The sequence below is a fragment of the Capra hircus genome, chromosome 5 (assembly GCF_001704415.2).
Source record: "Capra hircus breed San Clemente chromosome 5, ASM170441v1, whole genome shotgun sequence".
Lineage (NCBI taxonomy): Eukaryota > Metazoa > Chordata > Mammalia > Artiodactyla > Bovidae > Capra > Capra hircus.
Window position 1 is genome coordinate 114887228 of NC_030812.1, and position 16949 is coordinate 114904176.

At 53.1% G+C, this 16949-nt stretch overlaps 1 protein-coding gene across 1 annotated transcript in view; it reads left to right on the forward strand.

Moving 5' to 3' along the window:
- FBLN1 (fibulin 1) overlaps positions 1 to 16949 on the forward strand; it is an 82332-nt gene that overhangs the window by 52457 nt on the left and 12926 nt on the right. Inside the window, exons 15-16 of the mRNA XM_018048899.1 lie at positions 8409 to 8551; positions 10562 to 10693. Coding sequence (XP_017904388.1) covers positions 8409 to 8551; positions 10562 to 10693 — 275 coding nt within the window. The remainder of the gene's footprint in view (positions 1 to 8408; positions 8552 to 10561; positions 10694 to 16949) is intronic.

Genomic DNA, 16949 nt, shown 5'->3' on the forward strand with positions numbered 1-16949 from the left:
CAGCTGACCTTCGAACCTTGGTTTGCTGACGGCACAGCTCTGACTGTCCCGTCCCGCCACAGCACCGCCAGCATGAACCTTGATCAGCCTGCCTCTCTTTGAAGACCTCTTCCACCATGATCCCAGCCAAGCCCCCAGTGTGCCTCTCAAGGCACGGCATCATTTATCCCTGGCGTCCACCTCCAGCCTGACCTCAGATTGTTCTCCCTTGCCTTGCTCCCCTTGAACCACACTGTTGAGTTCTCTGCTGCCACAGGCCCTTTGCACATGCTTTTGCACCCTTGGCCTGAATGTTGGTTGAACCTCAGTCACTGTGCTCCTGTCGCCACTGGGCCTCGCTGGACACCCTTGGGTTCTGTTTCCTCTGTCAGTCTTTCTCCCAACTCTGCCTTTGTGATGCTCCTCATAGTTTGCAGGTCCCACTTTCTGTGTTTCCCTTTTGTTCCCCCACCACCCAGAAGGCTCTGGGGAGTCAGGGACCAAGTCTGTCTTGTTCAGGGCCGTGTCCCTAAGCTCCTGGCGAGGCCTAGCATGCAGTAGGTGCTTTGCTTCTGTCTGCTGAGGGGATGGATGACTTCCTGCCAACATCGCTTTGCATGTCTAGCATTTCTGTGGCTGCTGATGCTGTTTTCAAGTAGGAACATGAAAGGGAGGCAGAATGTCAAGAGGAATCAAGTAAAGGATACTGGAGGGGCCTAAGGTCCTTCCTACAAGGGCCTGGAAGAAGATGGGGAAGGGGTCCACTTTGCTATGTAGTGGAGAGGACAGGTGTACAGTTGACACCGTGCCCTGTGCCCTGTGACAGAGGCAGCAGGTAACTTGCCACAGGAGAATACACATGCTCCTAGCCACTTGCCTCCAAACCCCTGCTGTCTCCCAGACCCCTCTCTGAGCACCTCTGGTCTGGTCCAGCTTGCAGTCTCCCAAGCTGAAGCCAGAGGACCTCTCAGAAGGACCAGTCTTGTTGTGTCCCTCCCCTCTTTAGAACCTTCTGTGACTAGCAGACGAAGCCCAACTCCCTTGGAATGGCGTCTGAGACCGTGCCTGCTCCAGCCTCTGCCCGCCTTTTCAGCCACGTCTCCCCCTTGTTCCCCACTCTGGCTCACCCCCTGCTAGTGACCAGTGTTCTAGTTACGCAGAACTCTTACCCTTTTCTACACTCACTTTCTCTAGGCTATAGCACGCGCCATCCCTTCCTCCTGCAAATGGCCATTCTCTCTGAAGATGTAGCTAAAGTCGCCTCATTGGTGAAGGCTTTCCTTAATCTGAGCTTTTCCAGAGCCAGGTATCCTCCATCAGAGCAGTTACCCTGGCATCTTGTTCTTTTTTTAATACTTTTAAATGGTGCTCTCAATTCCTTTATTTTTGGCCACGCCACACAGCATGTAGGATCACCCATGCCCCCCGCAGTGGAAGCATAGAAAGTGCGAGTCTTCACCACTGGACCACCAGGGAAGTCCTTGTTTTTGTTACTTTTTATCACCACCTTTTTAAAGACAGGGATTGTGTCTGTATTCTCTACACTTTTCAGAATGTCTGGCCTGTAGAAGGAGCTCAGTAAACATCTGAATAAACATGGATGGATGGATGATGGACAGAAGAATGGATGGACAGTATTTTCAAGGCTTAGTTCAGATACCACCTCTTCTGTGAAATCAACAAGACACAGCAGGGATTTGTCATTGTATTCAGTTATTCCTATCTGGGGGCTTCCCTGGTGGCTCAGTTGGTGAAGAATCCACCTGCAATGCAGGAGAGCCCCGTTCGATTCCTGGGTCAGGAAGATCCGTTGGAGGAGAGATAGGCTACCCACTCCAGGATTCTTGGGCTTCCCTGGTCGCTCAGCTGGTAAAGAATCCACCCGCAATGCAGGAGATCCCAGTTTGATTCCTAGGTTGGGAAGATTGGCTGGAGAAGGGAAAGGCTTCCCACTCCAGTATTCTGGCCTGGACAGTTCCATGGACTGTGTAGCCCATGGGGTTGCAAAGAGTCTGACATGACTGAGTGACTTGCTCTATTCTTTCATCATGGTCCTGCTTATTGAGGCTGGGGGGAGCTCTTTGCCCCTAGGAGTGTTAAGATGTGGGGGGATTTTGGGGGGCTTTAGAAGCCTTTCAGTGGCCTTACAAGGCTTGCCAGAATCCCTCTACATTCCCACTGGCTGTTCAGCTTTTCTTGCACTTTGCCTTGTTTGCAGGACTTCCTGCCTCTTCAGGTGCCCTGTTCCATCCGAGAACACCTCTGATGTGTCCGTGCGTGTACCTGCATGCGCACATGGGGATGGCGGTATCTGGATTACCTGGCCGCTCGCCTCTCTGCAGTCCCTGGAGGCTACATAGCAGTATTCCTGTATCAGCCTGCTGTATCAGCAGAGATCATACAGTGCAGAGAAAACAAACCGACCCACCCAACCAACCGAACGAAACTTGAGTTCCAGTGTCCTCGTTGCCATTTACTGGTTCTGTGACCTCAGATAAGTCACTTGCCTTTCAGAGCTTCGAGGCCCGTTTCTGGAACTCTTTTGGAAATAACATGAAGTTACTTATACACAAGGCAGCATCTGGGTGTGGTAGGCAGTTAATGAGTATTGGTGTCTCCATTCACTGGAAGGTACTCAAGTGTTCATTTCGATTTTTATTTAAATGGAAAATGAAAGTTCAGAGGGTTTGTAGAGCTGCCATCACTTCCAGCTCTTGGACCTGTGCGTGCAGTTTTGGGGTTTTTTTGACAGTACCACCTGGCTTGTGGGATCTTCGTTCCACAGGTACTTGCTTCCACCAAAGACTAAACCTGAGCCCTTGGCAGTAAAAGCACAGCATTCTAACCACTGGGCATCCAGGAAAGTCCCACGTGTGTGCACTTTTAAACCAAGCTCCCAAAGGTGGTGGTGGTGGTGTTCAGTCCCTAAGTCATGTCTGACTTTTGCAACACCATGGACTGTAGCCTGCCAGGCTTCTCTGTCTATGGGATTTCCCTGGCAAGAATATTGGAGTGCGCAGCCATTTCCTTCTCCAGGGGATCTTCCCGACTCAGGGATCAAACCCAGGTCTCCTGCATTGCAGGCAGATTCTTTACCAACTGAGCCACCAGGAAGCCCAAAGGTGAAGGATGATAATTATGATTATCATATAATGATAAAATAGTTAACAACTATCACAGCTAACACCTAGGCAGTGCCTTCTGTGGGCCAAGCAATAACTAAACCCTCATGGAGCCTTTGAGGAAAGTGCTGTTATGACCCTCATTTCACAATGAAGACATGGAGGGAGAGAGGTTAAGTAACCCACCCGAAGTCCCAGCGCTGATATAAGGTGGGGTGGGATTCCGACCCAGGCAGCCTGGCTCTGGAGTCTGTTCTCAGACACCCAGCCGGATGCTGAAGGGGGCAGGATTGCTGGGATCACTCAGTGCTCATCAGCGTGTTACTCTGGCTTCCTCTCAGAAAGCCCTCATACCAGCCCAGTTCTGAAATTCTCAAGTGAAAAACAGGGTGTTTCACTAGCTGAGGAAGGAGACAGCGTGGCGACGAGGGAAGAGCTGTGAAGAGTCAAGGAAGCGATGTGTGCAGGCTGTCCTGCACAGACGTCTGGGGTGACGCTGCAGCATAGTTTTGGAAGTTCTCTGGATCCTAAGCAAGACCACGATGACCAGATAAGAAAGTTTTTCATCCTTGGGAAACGCTTTCAGCTAAACAAAGGCAAGCCCCACATATAGTTCAAATGAAATCCACCCACATGGTATTGGCATCCGTGCAGGAGGAGGCAGTGAAAGAACCCCAAGTAGTCAGCAGTGTCCTGTAGAAAGCGCAATCTGAGAACAGTGGCTGAGGCTGGGAGCCCCTTTGCTCGCTGCAGTGGCGAGTGTGTGCAAGGATTGAAGAAGGGGTGGAACAGGCCGTGCTGTGCTTAGTCGCTCAGTCCTGTCCGACTCTTTGCGACCCCATGGACTGTAGCCAGCCAGTCTCCTCTGTCCATGGGATTCTCCACGTCCATGGGCGTGAATACTGGAGTGGGTTGCCATGCCCTCCTCCAGGGGATCTTCCCAACCCAGGAAGAGAACCCAGGTCTCCCACATAGCAGGCAGATTCTTTACCAGCTGAGCCATCAGGGAAGCCCAAGAATATTGGAGTGAGTAGTCTCTCCCTTCTCCAGGGGATCTTCCCAACCCAGGAATCAAACCGGAATCTCCTGAATTGCAGGCGGAGTCTTTACCAGCTGAGCTACCAGGAAAGGTTTTTTTTTTTTTTTCTTTTTTTAAATATTTCTTTAGGCCCATCAGGTCTTAGTTGTGGCAGGCAGGGTATTCGTTGTGTTACGCAGGATCTCTTGCTGCGGTGTGCAGTATTAGTTGCCCCTCAGCGTGTGGGATCTTAGTTTCCCAGACCAGGGATAGAACCTGAGTCCCTTGCACTGTAAAATGGATTTTTTTTTTTTTAATGGGAGGGTAATTGCTTTACAATATTGTGCTGGCTTCTGCCGTACATCACCATGAGTCAGCCATAGGTATACATATGTCCCCTCCGTGAGCCTCCCTCCCACACCCGCGCCGCTCTCTGTTGTCACAGAGTACCGAGTTTGAGCTCCTTGCATCATACAGCGAATTCCCGCCAGCTGTTTTACATATGATCATGTATATATTTCAGTGCTCCTCTCTGAGTTCACCACACCCTCTCCTTCCCCCGGCCCATGTCCACAGGTCTGTTGTCAGCGTCTCCACTGCTGCCCTGCAGATAGGTTCATCAGTACCATCTTTCTAGAGTCCATATGTCTGTGTTAATATGCAGAATTTGTTTTCCTCTTTCTTGACTTACTTCACTCTGTATAATAGGCTCTAGATTCATTCATCTCACTAGAACTGACTCAAATGCATTCCTTTTTATGGCTGAGTAATACTCCACTGTATATACGCACCGCAGCGTCTCTATCCTTTCATCTGTTGATGGGCATCTAGGTTGCTTCCATGTTCTAGCTGTTGTAAATAGTGCTACGATGAACATTGGGATACATATGTCTTTTTCAATTATGGTTTCCTCAGGATATATGCCCAGAAGTGGGATTGTTGGGTCATATGGTAGTTTTATTCCTAGTTTTGGCAAGGCAGATTCTTAACCACTGGACCACCAGAGAAGCCCCATTAAACTTTTAAAACTGGGCCATTAAGACTTCCTTGAAAAGTCAGGGTCTCATACTGTGAAGAAACTGCTGGAAATGAAATAGAAAACTGAGTAGGAAAGAGACTGTTGTGGAAAATGAGACTCCAGGTAAATGTAGAGGCCTGTCAAAGAGCAGGCTGCCGAAGACAGCAGATGCAGGGGCCCTGTGGAATCAGGAAGAGTGTGGACCACTCCTCACGTGACACTGATTTCACATAAAGATGGGTAGCCGAAAAGTATCCAGGCTACGTCTCATACAAAGTTACTGTAGGAAAAAGGAGAATAAAGAACAGAATGACATTCCTCTGGAGAATGAAAGTACTCCAGGAAGCCATGCTTACAGACGAGATCAAAGCTGGAGCCTGTATCAAACAAACTAAAAGGATTGAAAATACAACCAAAAATGAAGGAAAAATGTAAGCCAGGATTAGGAAAAACTGAGAAATGAAGTGATGAGACTCAAGAAATTATTTTAAATTAGAGAAAAAGGCAGTTTCAGAAATAAATATTTAAGGAAAAGCTGAAAAAAAATCTCATAAATTGAAAAATAAATAACAAAAGGGATGAAAAGACTCGAAGAGAAAGTGACAGATGTTGAAGAGAAAGAAGATCCAACTTACAGGTAATAGAAATCTCCGAAGAATTAATCCAGAACGAAGGGGGGCGGCAATAATTACTACAATTGGTAATTCAAGAGACTTTACAGATATTTTAGGGAAAAGATTTTAAATTCCGTATTGAAAGAACACCCAATATATTTGAACATATTGACTCAGAGCAACCAACACCAAGATATAAAGAGAAAACAAAAATATCTGTGCCTTTCGGTAAAAACAGAAAGAGACTTATAAGGGAAAAAACTACGTTATTGTTATCATCAAATTTATTCAAACGACACTTACGCCAGAAGAAAATTAATACTTAGAATACTCAAGAAAATGTAAGTCAAGGATCTTGTACCCAACAAAACAGACTTTTATGTACAAAAGTGAAAGTCGTTCAGTCATGTACAACTCTTTGTGAGCCCATGGACTGTAACCAGGCTCCTCCATCCATGGGATTTTCCAGACAAGAATACTGGAGTGGGTTGCCATTTCCTTCTCCAGGGGATCTTCCTGACCCAGGAATCAACCCAGGCCTCTCAAATTGCAGGCAGACTCTTTACCATCTGAGCTACCAGGGAAGTCTTTGTGCCTTTATGTACAAAGGGCACAGACTGTTAGCACCATGCAAAATTGTCAGCCTGAAAGCATTAAACATAATTACTCATAGAGCTACAGTTAAATGAGTCTTATAAGAAAAAAGTATAGTACGAATCACTGTAGGCTCAGGCTATGTAGGTCTAGCAGCACATCCATTAAAGTTGTAGGTAGAATAAGGAGAACTTATCCCCCAAATTATTACTTTAAGTAGTTATGTAATTATGTTAGTGGTAGTAATTTTAGATTTGTTATACTGAGACTACTGAATCAAAATATGGAATAAACAAAAATAAATAATTATGGGGTATTCTACCATATCCTGTGTTCTTAAGAGCCAGAATTTTGATATGGAAAAAAGGAGATTCCTTTGGTATATAGGAGAGGTTAAGTGAAAAACTATGTGCCTCTTGTTTTGATTGTAAATATCAGTATGAATTCATCCTGTATATGATCTTTCAAAACTTCCACTGACGAGGCCTAGAAACAATGACCAACTCAGAAGCACTGAGCATTCTTGGTATCCAGATTATGGTCTTGAAATATCATTTTCCACTGAAAAACAAAAAACGAACCCAACACTGCCTGGAAATAGCTGGGACAGTAAACGTGTAAGATGAGGCTGGAACACCTTGTTAAGCCAGACAGCGAGATTCCTGGGGGAGAGGACTTCCCTGGTAGTCCAGTGGCTAAGAATCTGCCTACCAGTGCAGCCAACACAGTTCGATCCCTGGTCCGGGAGGATTCCACGTGCCTCGGGGCAGCTAAGTCCATGCACCACAACTACTGAGCCCGCGCGCTCTAGAGCCCACGCTGCTGCTGCTGCTAAGTCGCTTCAGTCGTGTCTGACTCTGTGCGACCCCATAGACGGCAGCCCACCAGGCTCCCCGTACTCCACAGCAGAAGAAATGACTGCAACTGGAGAGTAACCCCCGCTCACCAAAACTAGAGAAAGCCTGTGCACAGCAATGAAGACCCAGCGCAGCCAAAAAAAAAAAAATAAATAAAGAACTGTCTCCAAAACAATATGTCTCATTTAAAAAAAATACATAAAGATACAACAAGGACTTCGATGGTGGTCTAGTGGTTAAGACTCTGTGCTCCAAATGCAGGGACATGTGTTCGATCCCTGGTCAGGGAGCTAAGATCTTGCATGCCACATGGCACGGCAAATAAATAAATAAGTGAAAGATCCAGAAAATTTTTTTAATGGACACATTTAAGTGATTTTCTCTAGATGCACATGTGTGGTAGAGACATAAAGGAACCCAGGTAGGCGATTGCTGGCAGAGACAGGACGGGGGTTACTTTGTGGGTGCATGAGAGGGTTAAGACAGATCTGGGCCCATGAAGGGGCCTCAAGTGCCAGGTTGAAGTTCTCTTGCTTGACCTGGGTGCTGATTGTAAAGTGGTTTGCCTTATAATACTCATTAAGCTGTAACCTTGTTTCGTGTAGCTCTCGTATTTTGTTTTATTTTATGATTAAGAGGTTTTTAAAAGTATGCCTGGACCTGTAGCAAACTCGGGCCCCTCTTACCCCATCCATCACGTACGTGACACTGGAGATTTGACTGCTTTGTGTGGGGTGCCAAGCTGGGTGCTTTACCTGTGACCGCCCCCTCCGACCCGGAGTCCCAGGAAGGCCAGACCTTGTCTCCCTTGCTTGCTTTTGGTGTCCCTGGTGTGTGACACCCAGCAGACACTCCAAACACACTTGTTGAGCAAGTGAATGAATGAATGTGATTTGCAGTTGTAGACACTGAAGCTCAGTTCGTGTAGCTGGTAAACAGCAAAACTTTGCTTATCTCGGCTGGGGCAGATGGAAGCTGGGGTCTGTCTTGGGGGTTCGACTCCCAGTCCGGTTTGTAGAAGAACCCGGAAGCATCCCCTCGGAGCAGCCGGGCTGGGAGGCCGGTGCAGGTCTCTCAATGACGGAGCCAGCCTGGGGCGGGTGCTGCTGCCCGGCCACCTGCTTCTCTCCTGGGCCCTGGGCTCTGTCTCTGAGGGTGTCCGGGTCCCCCCTTTCCCACCCCGTCTTGTGCTGTGGCTCCCCTCAGGCTCCGCCAAGAGAAGACAGACACGGTCCGCTGCATCAAATCCTGCCGCCCCAACGATGTCGCCTGCGTGCTGGACCCGGTGCACACCGTCTCCCACACCGTCGTCTCGCTTCCCACCTTCCGCGAGTTCACCCGCCCCGAAGGTGAGTGGCCACCCCCAAGTCTGGAGCCGGCATGGGGGTCCCGGCAGAGGCCAGCGTCTGGGGGACCATCCCTGCCAGGGCAGCGCCCTTGCTGAGGCTGACAGCTCGACCTGCAGGAGCAGCTCCTTGGCGAGATGTGGGTTTGGAATGCTGACCCCTCCCTTCTGCATCTCCTCCGTGTCCCCAGACTACAAGGCAACCTGGTTCCTGCCTGTTCCCCGCCCTCAGTTCAGTGGAGGGGGTGTGGATCTCATTTGGGGGATAATAGTCGTTCAGCAAATAGCTATTACGTGTTGATTCTTTGCCAAGTGTGGGCTTATCAGGGAGGGCTTCCAGGAGGCAGTGACCCTACTCTGGGTCCTGAGGGGCCAGTAGGAGGTTAATGTAGGAAAGTGGGGAGTGGGAGAGAGGGCCAAATCAGAATACCTCCAGAAAATCTGGAGGTGAGTGGGGAGTATGTTTCTTTGAAGAAGGAAGCCAAGGTTTTCTGGCTGGAGTGGTGGAGCCTTGGCAAGAGATGGGCTGCAAAGGTAGGCAGGAGCCTGCACTTGGAGTTGGGGCTTCAACTCCAAGGTTTTGGGAGTCAGGAGAGGGTCGTGACTGATACTTTTTGCACAGCGAAGCCGCATCCTGGAGACCGAGGGGCAGGTGGGTTGGTGTGGCTAGACCGACTCCACAGAACCCCACAGTAAAGGGGTCAGTGTGCCCACCACAGGCAGCTCCCACGGCAGTGTCGACCTGCCATCACAGCCCCTTTCCACACGTGGGGCCAGGGCAGCGGGCTCCCCGTGCCTGGCAGAAGGCTGTGGGCAGAAAGCTGCTCTGTGCGCCTTCCTTTGGGGTGTGCGGCCCACATGCCAGGGCCAGCCAGCGTGGTCTCAACACCCCCTTCCTCTGTGGAATCTTCACCCTTCCCCTGTGGCTTTCGGAAGAGCTCCCCATGAGAATTAATTCAGCCAACTGAGCCTCCTGAGTGTCAGGCTCTGGGACGCCATGGTGAACAAGAGCCCTCTGTCCGTCTCAGGGAGATTAGACAGGTTGCCTCGTGTCTATACATGGCCCCAGGGTCCGGGGAGTGACTCGGGTGTGTGTACCAGAGCACAGCCTGGCCGTGGGGGTGGGAGGGCAGGAGAGGTGCCCAGGGACGGGCTCACCTGCAGGAGAGGTGAGCCCCCCACCTCCTCGTCCCTCTAGAAAAGGGAGGCACAGAACCTTTGGAGGGCAGCACGGACTTGGCTCAGAGAACATCACTGACTGCGGTTTGCCCTATGCACCATGACGGGTTCTGCCAAACCACTCAGATCCTTCCCAAATCCCTTTCCCCCGTGCCGTGGCCCCCCGGCCGGTGCTGACCCACAGTTTGGTGCTACAGGGAGCTGGGCGTGTTTAGAGGTGCCTGTCGGCATCTTGGGCCAGGACACCTAGACCTTGACTGTTCACGTGGAGAGGACCCTCGGTGGGCAGTGGCGGGCCACCTGCTTCACTTCACAGTGGAGAGACTGAGGCTCAGAGAGGAATCCCCACCACCACCACCCCAGATTGCGTAAATCAGGCCCTTGTGCTCCCAGCCCTGATTTCACATCAGGGTCTGCTGATTTCACGTCAAGTGGCCCGGGAGATGGACGCAGCCACCCACCCACTTGGGGCCCGGTCCGAGGAGGGGCTTGCCCGACCCCCATCGCGATGACCTCTGCCACATCCTTTGTCCGCCCTCCTTCCCCATCTTCCCAGCTTCAGGGAGACTCCTAAGCAATCACCAGTTGCTTCCTAGCCCTGGCCCTACCAGCTAATGTGCTCCATGACTTCCGGGAGGATCTGAAGTCTCTCCAGGCCTCAGCTTCCCCGTTGGTGCAAAGGGGGCACAGACTGTGACCTGGGGTCCCTCGGGGCCCCTGCACCTTCTCCGTGCATGGGGCCCTCGTGTTGGGTTCTCACCGCACTGGGTCAGGCCTCTCCGGGCTCGCGGGGCCCAGCGCTACGCCCTCTCCATGCCTCGCTTCTCTCTGGCAGAGATCATCTTCCTCCGGGCCATCACGCCTGCGTATCCTGCCAACCATGCTGACATCATCTTCGACATAACGGACGGGAACCTGCGCGACTCTTTCGACATCATCAAGCGCTACATGGACGGCATGACTGTGGGTGAGTGGCTGGAGAGAGCAGGTTCACCCGGACGCCCTGGGCCTCCAGCCCGTCATGGCTCAGCCGAGGCCTGTCGCAGACCAGCCCGGTTCCCATCCGGGTCCCCTGGTCCTTCAGGGCCCAGCTGGAAACCCACACCTGTCAGTCACGGTGCGAAAAGCGACCGGGGGGAGATCCCTGGAGCCTCAGTCTCCCCACCTGCAGATGTTGTTTGTTGTTTAGCTGCTAAGTCGTGCGTGAGTCATTTGCGACCCCGTGGACTGTGGCCCACCCAGCTCCTCTGGCCAGGGGATTCTCCAGGCAAGAACACTGGAGTGGGTTGCCCTTTCCTTCTCCAGGGGATCTTCCTGAGCCAGGGATCTACCCCTCATCTCCTGCAGTGCAGGCGGATTCCTTACCACTGAGCCTCCTGGGAAGCCCCTCCAGGTCTCCTAGGTCCTGGATTTTGTTGGCCTGAGTGGAGCGTTATGGAACGTGGTCTGTAGGTGGCACTGTTGGCTCTCAGAACCCCGTCCCCGAGGCCCCAGCCCCGACCGACTGACCGTTGTGGAGCTGCAGCTGGAGACGGGATCGTTAACTCCTCTGTTGCCAAAGAGCCATTTATAGCGACTTTACAAGCTCTTAAATGGGTTTGCATGTTGTAAACATGACTGGGGGCCCTCCCGCCCCCGGCCTCCTCCTCCGCTAGTTGGCAGCCAGAATAATTAGTTAATTACAATTAATAGTACAGGAGTCCTCTCTGGATTCCCAGGGGAGGGCGTGCAGCCATAAAACTTGCTGCTTGCCCCTGAGTCACTGCCCGCCCTGGGCCTCAGTTTCCCCCACTGTTAGGTGGAGCGATGCGTTACGGAACCTTAGGCGCCTGGGGATGGGGGCAGGCAGGAGGAAGCGGGGCCAAGGGTATGTGTCCCCCCCGCCCCCCCCAACCCCTGTGCGTGGGGGCTGGTGAGCAGCTCGTGGGCACCTGCACACAGAAGCCCACCTGGGACCGCCTTTGTGCTTGACGCTGGGCCGGCAGGTGTGGCTGCAACACGGCCCACCCTGGGGGCACTTCTCAGCTCTTAGACCACAGGAGATGGAGTCAGATCCTTCCCAAGCACTCGTTCATTCTTTGCGTTTCTGGGCTCTTTCCTCTCTGTACTGGCCCTGAGCCTGGCATTGTGGATACAGGGATGGGTCAGTACCCGTACAGCCCCTGCCCCTGAGGGCTTTGCATTCCACCGGGTGGCAGTGGGGAGGCAGACAGGTCATGGGAACGTAGTGGTGGAGAGACAGTGACAAGCAGCTGCGAGGCCTCGCTGGGGACTCCGGACAGTGCTTGTGTCTTGGATTCCCAGCTAAACCCTTCCTGGAGTGACCCGAGCCAGGGGCCAGGCCACAGCTGGGCCCAGAGCCAGTGGTCACAGCACGTTTTTCTTGCCGCCTTGAAACTCCAAACAGAACCAACCTGGGAGCCTGTGTTTCTTGGGTTCCCATCCACTGGGACAGAAAATCCTGGCACCTCAGAGCCTGGAGGCTCCCGGAGGCTACCCCTTCCAACTCCTTCTTGGAGGCGGCCTCCCAAGCAGCTAGGGGGTGCTGGCCGGTCTTCCCAGGGTGACTCAGGCCGGGGTGGGGGCGCGAGGAGGGGATAGACCCTGGTGTGAGGGGCGACCACAGGTGCCACCATGGAAACACAGCATCCTCTCCTTGCTGCGTTTGGTCCCATGGGCCCTGGTCTTCGGATTCGGTGCCGGTGGAGGGCCCAAGCTGGCCCTGGGGAAGTCGTCCTGCCTGCAGCCCGGCCTCCTGGGTGGGCCTGGTGTCCAGCTTCTCAGTCCGTTTGCCGGACATCTCGTCTGGTTGGGCCCCTGGAGTTTGCCAGTGAGCTCTCCCACGTGGAGGGTGAAGGCCAGCGGGGACGGGGGTCTCCCTGGGGTGTGACCCAGGCTGTGCTGGGCTCCTGTCTCGCCACCCATGGGGCGCTGTCTTGTTTCTCTCCTTGGAGCCCCTTTGCCTGGACTTCCTTATCCGCCGCTCCCTCCAGCACCTCTCCTGCCCCAAAGAACTTCAGTGACCCCTGGAGCATCTGGACTCTGAGGGTAGCCACCCTGGCACACGCCAGGCCTAGGCATGGGCCTGTCCACCTGTGATGGTTTGTTCTGCCACTGGACTCTAGCCCAGTCTGAGCGGGGTGGGAGCCGTCACTGGGCATGCTCACCCCCGCATCCCGTCTTGGTCTTTGCAGACACCTCTGGGGCTGTGATTGTCTCCATCTGGCAGAGGAGGAAGCTAAGGAAATGACCGCCTTGAGACTGAGCTATGAAAACAGCAGGGCCCAGTTTGCAGGCGTTTTCAGCTGTGCATTCTCGTTTTAAGCAATGTCTTAGATAGAAACCTTCTAAGTCCGTGGAGAGGGAGAAAGTGTTTTGTGGGCCACTCAGGCCTCCCGTGTGGGGGCTCCTGGGCCCATTGAGACGCCCCTGGGCAGCCCCCACTGCTTGCAGCACCTGGGAAGGGGCCGCACCTACTCATAGGCTGAACCCCTGCCTGCTCTAGGCTTCACCCTGAGTGGACACTGGGCACCGGGTCAGGAAGGCTTCCTGGAAGAGGTGAGGTCTGAGCTGGGTTGTGGTGCACGTGAAGGAGCAGCTGATACTCAGTGCTGGAAGCAAAGGAGGAGGGACCAATGGCCAGAGAAGGCAGGTGTGGTTTGTGCTGGGCACCCCTGCTGCTGGAGGTGGAGCGGGTCTAGAGCCCAATCTTCCCCAGACACCCAGAGCCAGAGCTCTTGGACGGTGGGTGTTGACTCGGGCAGAGTTACCAAGAGTTTGTGTCCCAGAAAATTAACCAGTGCACAAGCCGCTGAGACCGTGACACGGTGAAGGTCGTTGCTCCCCCAGATCACAGAAGGAGAAAGCACTCCAAGTTGATTAAGAACCTGAAAGGGCCAGACCTTCCCCTAATGCGTCCTTTAAAAACCAGCTCTCCGCAGGGATAAAGGTGGCTCTGAGCAGGGCTGAGCTGCTCTCTCCTTAAAGCCGGGTGCAGCCACCCTGTTACATTCCTCTTTCACCAGCTGTCAATGAAAAATGAAGAATACATTTTCAACCTGTGCAAAAAATGCTCTATTAATGCCTGAGGTATTCTCGGGCCACTACAAAGCCTTCCTTATCCAGCCTGGCTTCACTCCGCCCAGCACAGCACTGGCTGTGATCAGGGGCTGCTTCAGAAGGGGCCTTTCAGGTAATAGTTCCTGGAGATGACTAACGGGGGCCCTGGTGAGGTGGGTGCAGTCTGTGTATCATCAGCCACCAGCAATGGGGGACCCTCCCCTGGGACTCCCCAGGCCCCTGGATGGTTGGTGGTATCTGAGTCTCAGCCCTCCCTGACCCCTCCTTGCTCACTACTCCTTTTTAACTGTTTTTCTAAGGAGAGGGAGGAAAAAAAATCTGTCTATATAGAGGGTGTGCTTTGGCAAAATTTCTACTAGAACCTCCCCAAAGCCAATAGGAACTAGACAGCACTCAGCTCAAGCTACTTTTTAGACCCAATGGTTGATTTCGTGAATGGCCCTCTGGATCCTTGGTGGGCATCACCGTTGCTATAGGAAAAAAACAAAGAGCATCACTGTCAGCTGGCAAGCAGGTGTGCTGCACGTCCAGTCTGTTCTGGGTTGTTCCCTGGGCTCCTCCTCCACCCCTGGGTCCCCTGAGAAACAGAGGTGCTCCTATCTTCAGCTCCTGCCCAGGTACCATGGCAACCAGTCCTGCTCCCAATAAAGTCTGGATGAATGGAGATGGTCCAGCTCACCTTTTAAGGCTTCCCAGTGGTAAAGAATCCGCCTGCTAATGCAGGAGACACAGAAGGCGTGGGTTCGATTCCTAGGTCGGGAAGATCCCCCTGGAGGAGGAAATGGCAACCCACTCCAGGATTCTTGCCTGGAGAATCCCACGGACAGAGGAGTCTGGTGGGCTACAGTCCATGGGGTCACAAAAGAGTGGGACACGATTGAGTGACTAAGCACATACGCATGGACATGGGTTAGGTTGAGGAGGGATAGTCCCTAATGGCAGACACCATTCTTGTCATTAGAGGAAATGATAAGGAGAGCTCCTAGCAGCACCTGGCATGTAGTAGGTGTAGTCAGTATTCATGGAACCCAAACTTTTTCTCATAGCCCACGTTGTCTGTGCCAAAGCCTCTAAATTTGGCCCATATCTTACCACCCGAATAACAATGTCCTCACTCCCCCCTCCTCAAGGGAACCAAAAGCTTTTACATTTTGAAAGAGCATTCTAAGTTTTATTTGTGAGCATACAAGGACTGTTACTGTATTTCACTTTTGAATAATATCAATGGCTGGGGTGGCCCTTTTAGGACAAAACACCTTGGACACTCTGCTCCCACCGTTGGAGCACTGGGTTTGGGGTCAGATACCCCGGCATCGGTTCTTGCTTGGTTGTCCATTTCTAGCTGTGTGACCTCAGGCAGGTCTCACAACCTCTCTGAGCCTCGGTTTTCTTCTCAGTGAGATTGCCATAGTAATGCTTGCCTTGCCGGGGTATGAGGACCAGAAGGAGTCCTATGTACCGTAACATAGCTGGGTAGGTTGTTAGGGGATAAATGAGCCACTGTGAGGAGGCCGTTTGGGGCTAGAGAGCTGGTGAGGTCTCGGAGCCCCCTGAAAGGACAGGAGAGCAGGCACATGGGATGCTACTGGGACTGTTCACCCCAAAGTGGCTCCAGTGACCTGGGAGCTGTGTCATAGGCACCCCTCGTGGCCTGGGCTGATGAGTCAGGCCGGAAGCAGAATGGTGGAGGCCATGCCTCCCGAGTTCTGTCATCCTTGAATTATTTATTCAGCAAGAACCTCCTGGATTCCTACCCCATGCCTAACCCCGTGCTGGGTGCTGGGGAACAAGTTTACACGCAAGCCACAGATCCTGCTTTCACGAAGTTGCCTCCTAGCTTCCCTAGCATCCTGCCATCTGAGTTCCTACAGTTTGTTTTTCAGCAGTAGGTTTTGCCTCTGTTCATGTCTCAGCGGGAGAGACAATAATGTGGCAAGGCTGCAGTCTACAGTTGACTTTCTGTGCACCACACAACCCTAGGGGGTGCCATTCACAGCCTCTTCTACCTGCACTTCGCAACTTGGTCAGCTGTACACAGCAGCCCCAGTGCAGGAGCTTATGCGTAAAGACAGCTACCTGCCTGTACCCCAGCCCCTGGCCAGGGGAAGCCTCATGCAAAGCAAAGGGCTTGTCTGCCCAGCAGTCTGCCTTCAAGTCACTCTCAGTCATTCCAGCCTGCAGGGCCCGGATCACCTCTTTGAAATCTTTACCTCTTAAGGGGTTAAACACACACTGCTGACCCGTCCGGGAGCCTAATTCGGAAAGCTTGGCCCAGAATCAGTACACATTACGGATGAGATTCAGAAATTCCACCTAAAAACAACAGCGCGGCCGTCTCTGCTGGTGATGAGTGATCGGCCCTGTCCTGCTTTCACGGCAAATCCCGGGATTAGGCGCTTTCTCTTCTCAGGGAGGCACAGCCCCCGCCCCACCCCCTGGGGCCACACCCTGGCCGGCAGCCAAGTCGTTTCCCTGGGGATGCAAAGGGGCAGGCCTTGGCCGACCTCACCTGGAGGTTGGCGGTCCTTGGAGGGCAGGGGGACGCAGAGGGCAGGCGGCGCCCTCTCAGAGGCCTGAGACGGAGCGTGAGAGCAGGACAGACACCAGCAGCTTTTGTGCTGACTGTGCTGGGGCCTCACGGAGCAGCGATGGGCCATAGGCATTGGGCCCGGAGCCATCGTGACTCATAGGAAAGCAGATATTCCTGTTGCAAAGCCCTGTGAGGAGGGCGCCCGACACCCAGTTTCACAGAAGCAGAAACTCTCAGAGGCCACCCCCAGGCTGGCACGGGACTCTTAGGGCTCAGTGGGGTCCTTTGCTTTCGTGGGCCTCACCGGACACTTCTCTCTCTGCTCCTGCCCGTGGACCCGCGCATCACGTGGGCTGCTTCTCACACCTGCTGGCCCCCTGCCCCCAACCCCCGACGTTGGCTCCCGGCCATGAGGTCCACCAGCCTGGCCGGAGCCTCCCTCCTTTCTCAGCGGGGTGTTTCCACATGGTGGCGAAAGGTGCCCCAGCCACGAGGCTCCTGAAGCCGGGACCCTCTGCTCCCCTCCTCCCACCCCTTCGCAGCCGGTTGCTTAATGGGTCCCGGGTTTTAACCCCCACCTTTCACGTCCAGTCCTGCCGCCTGGCTGGAGAGG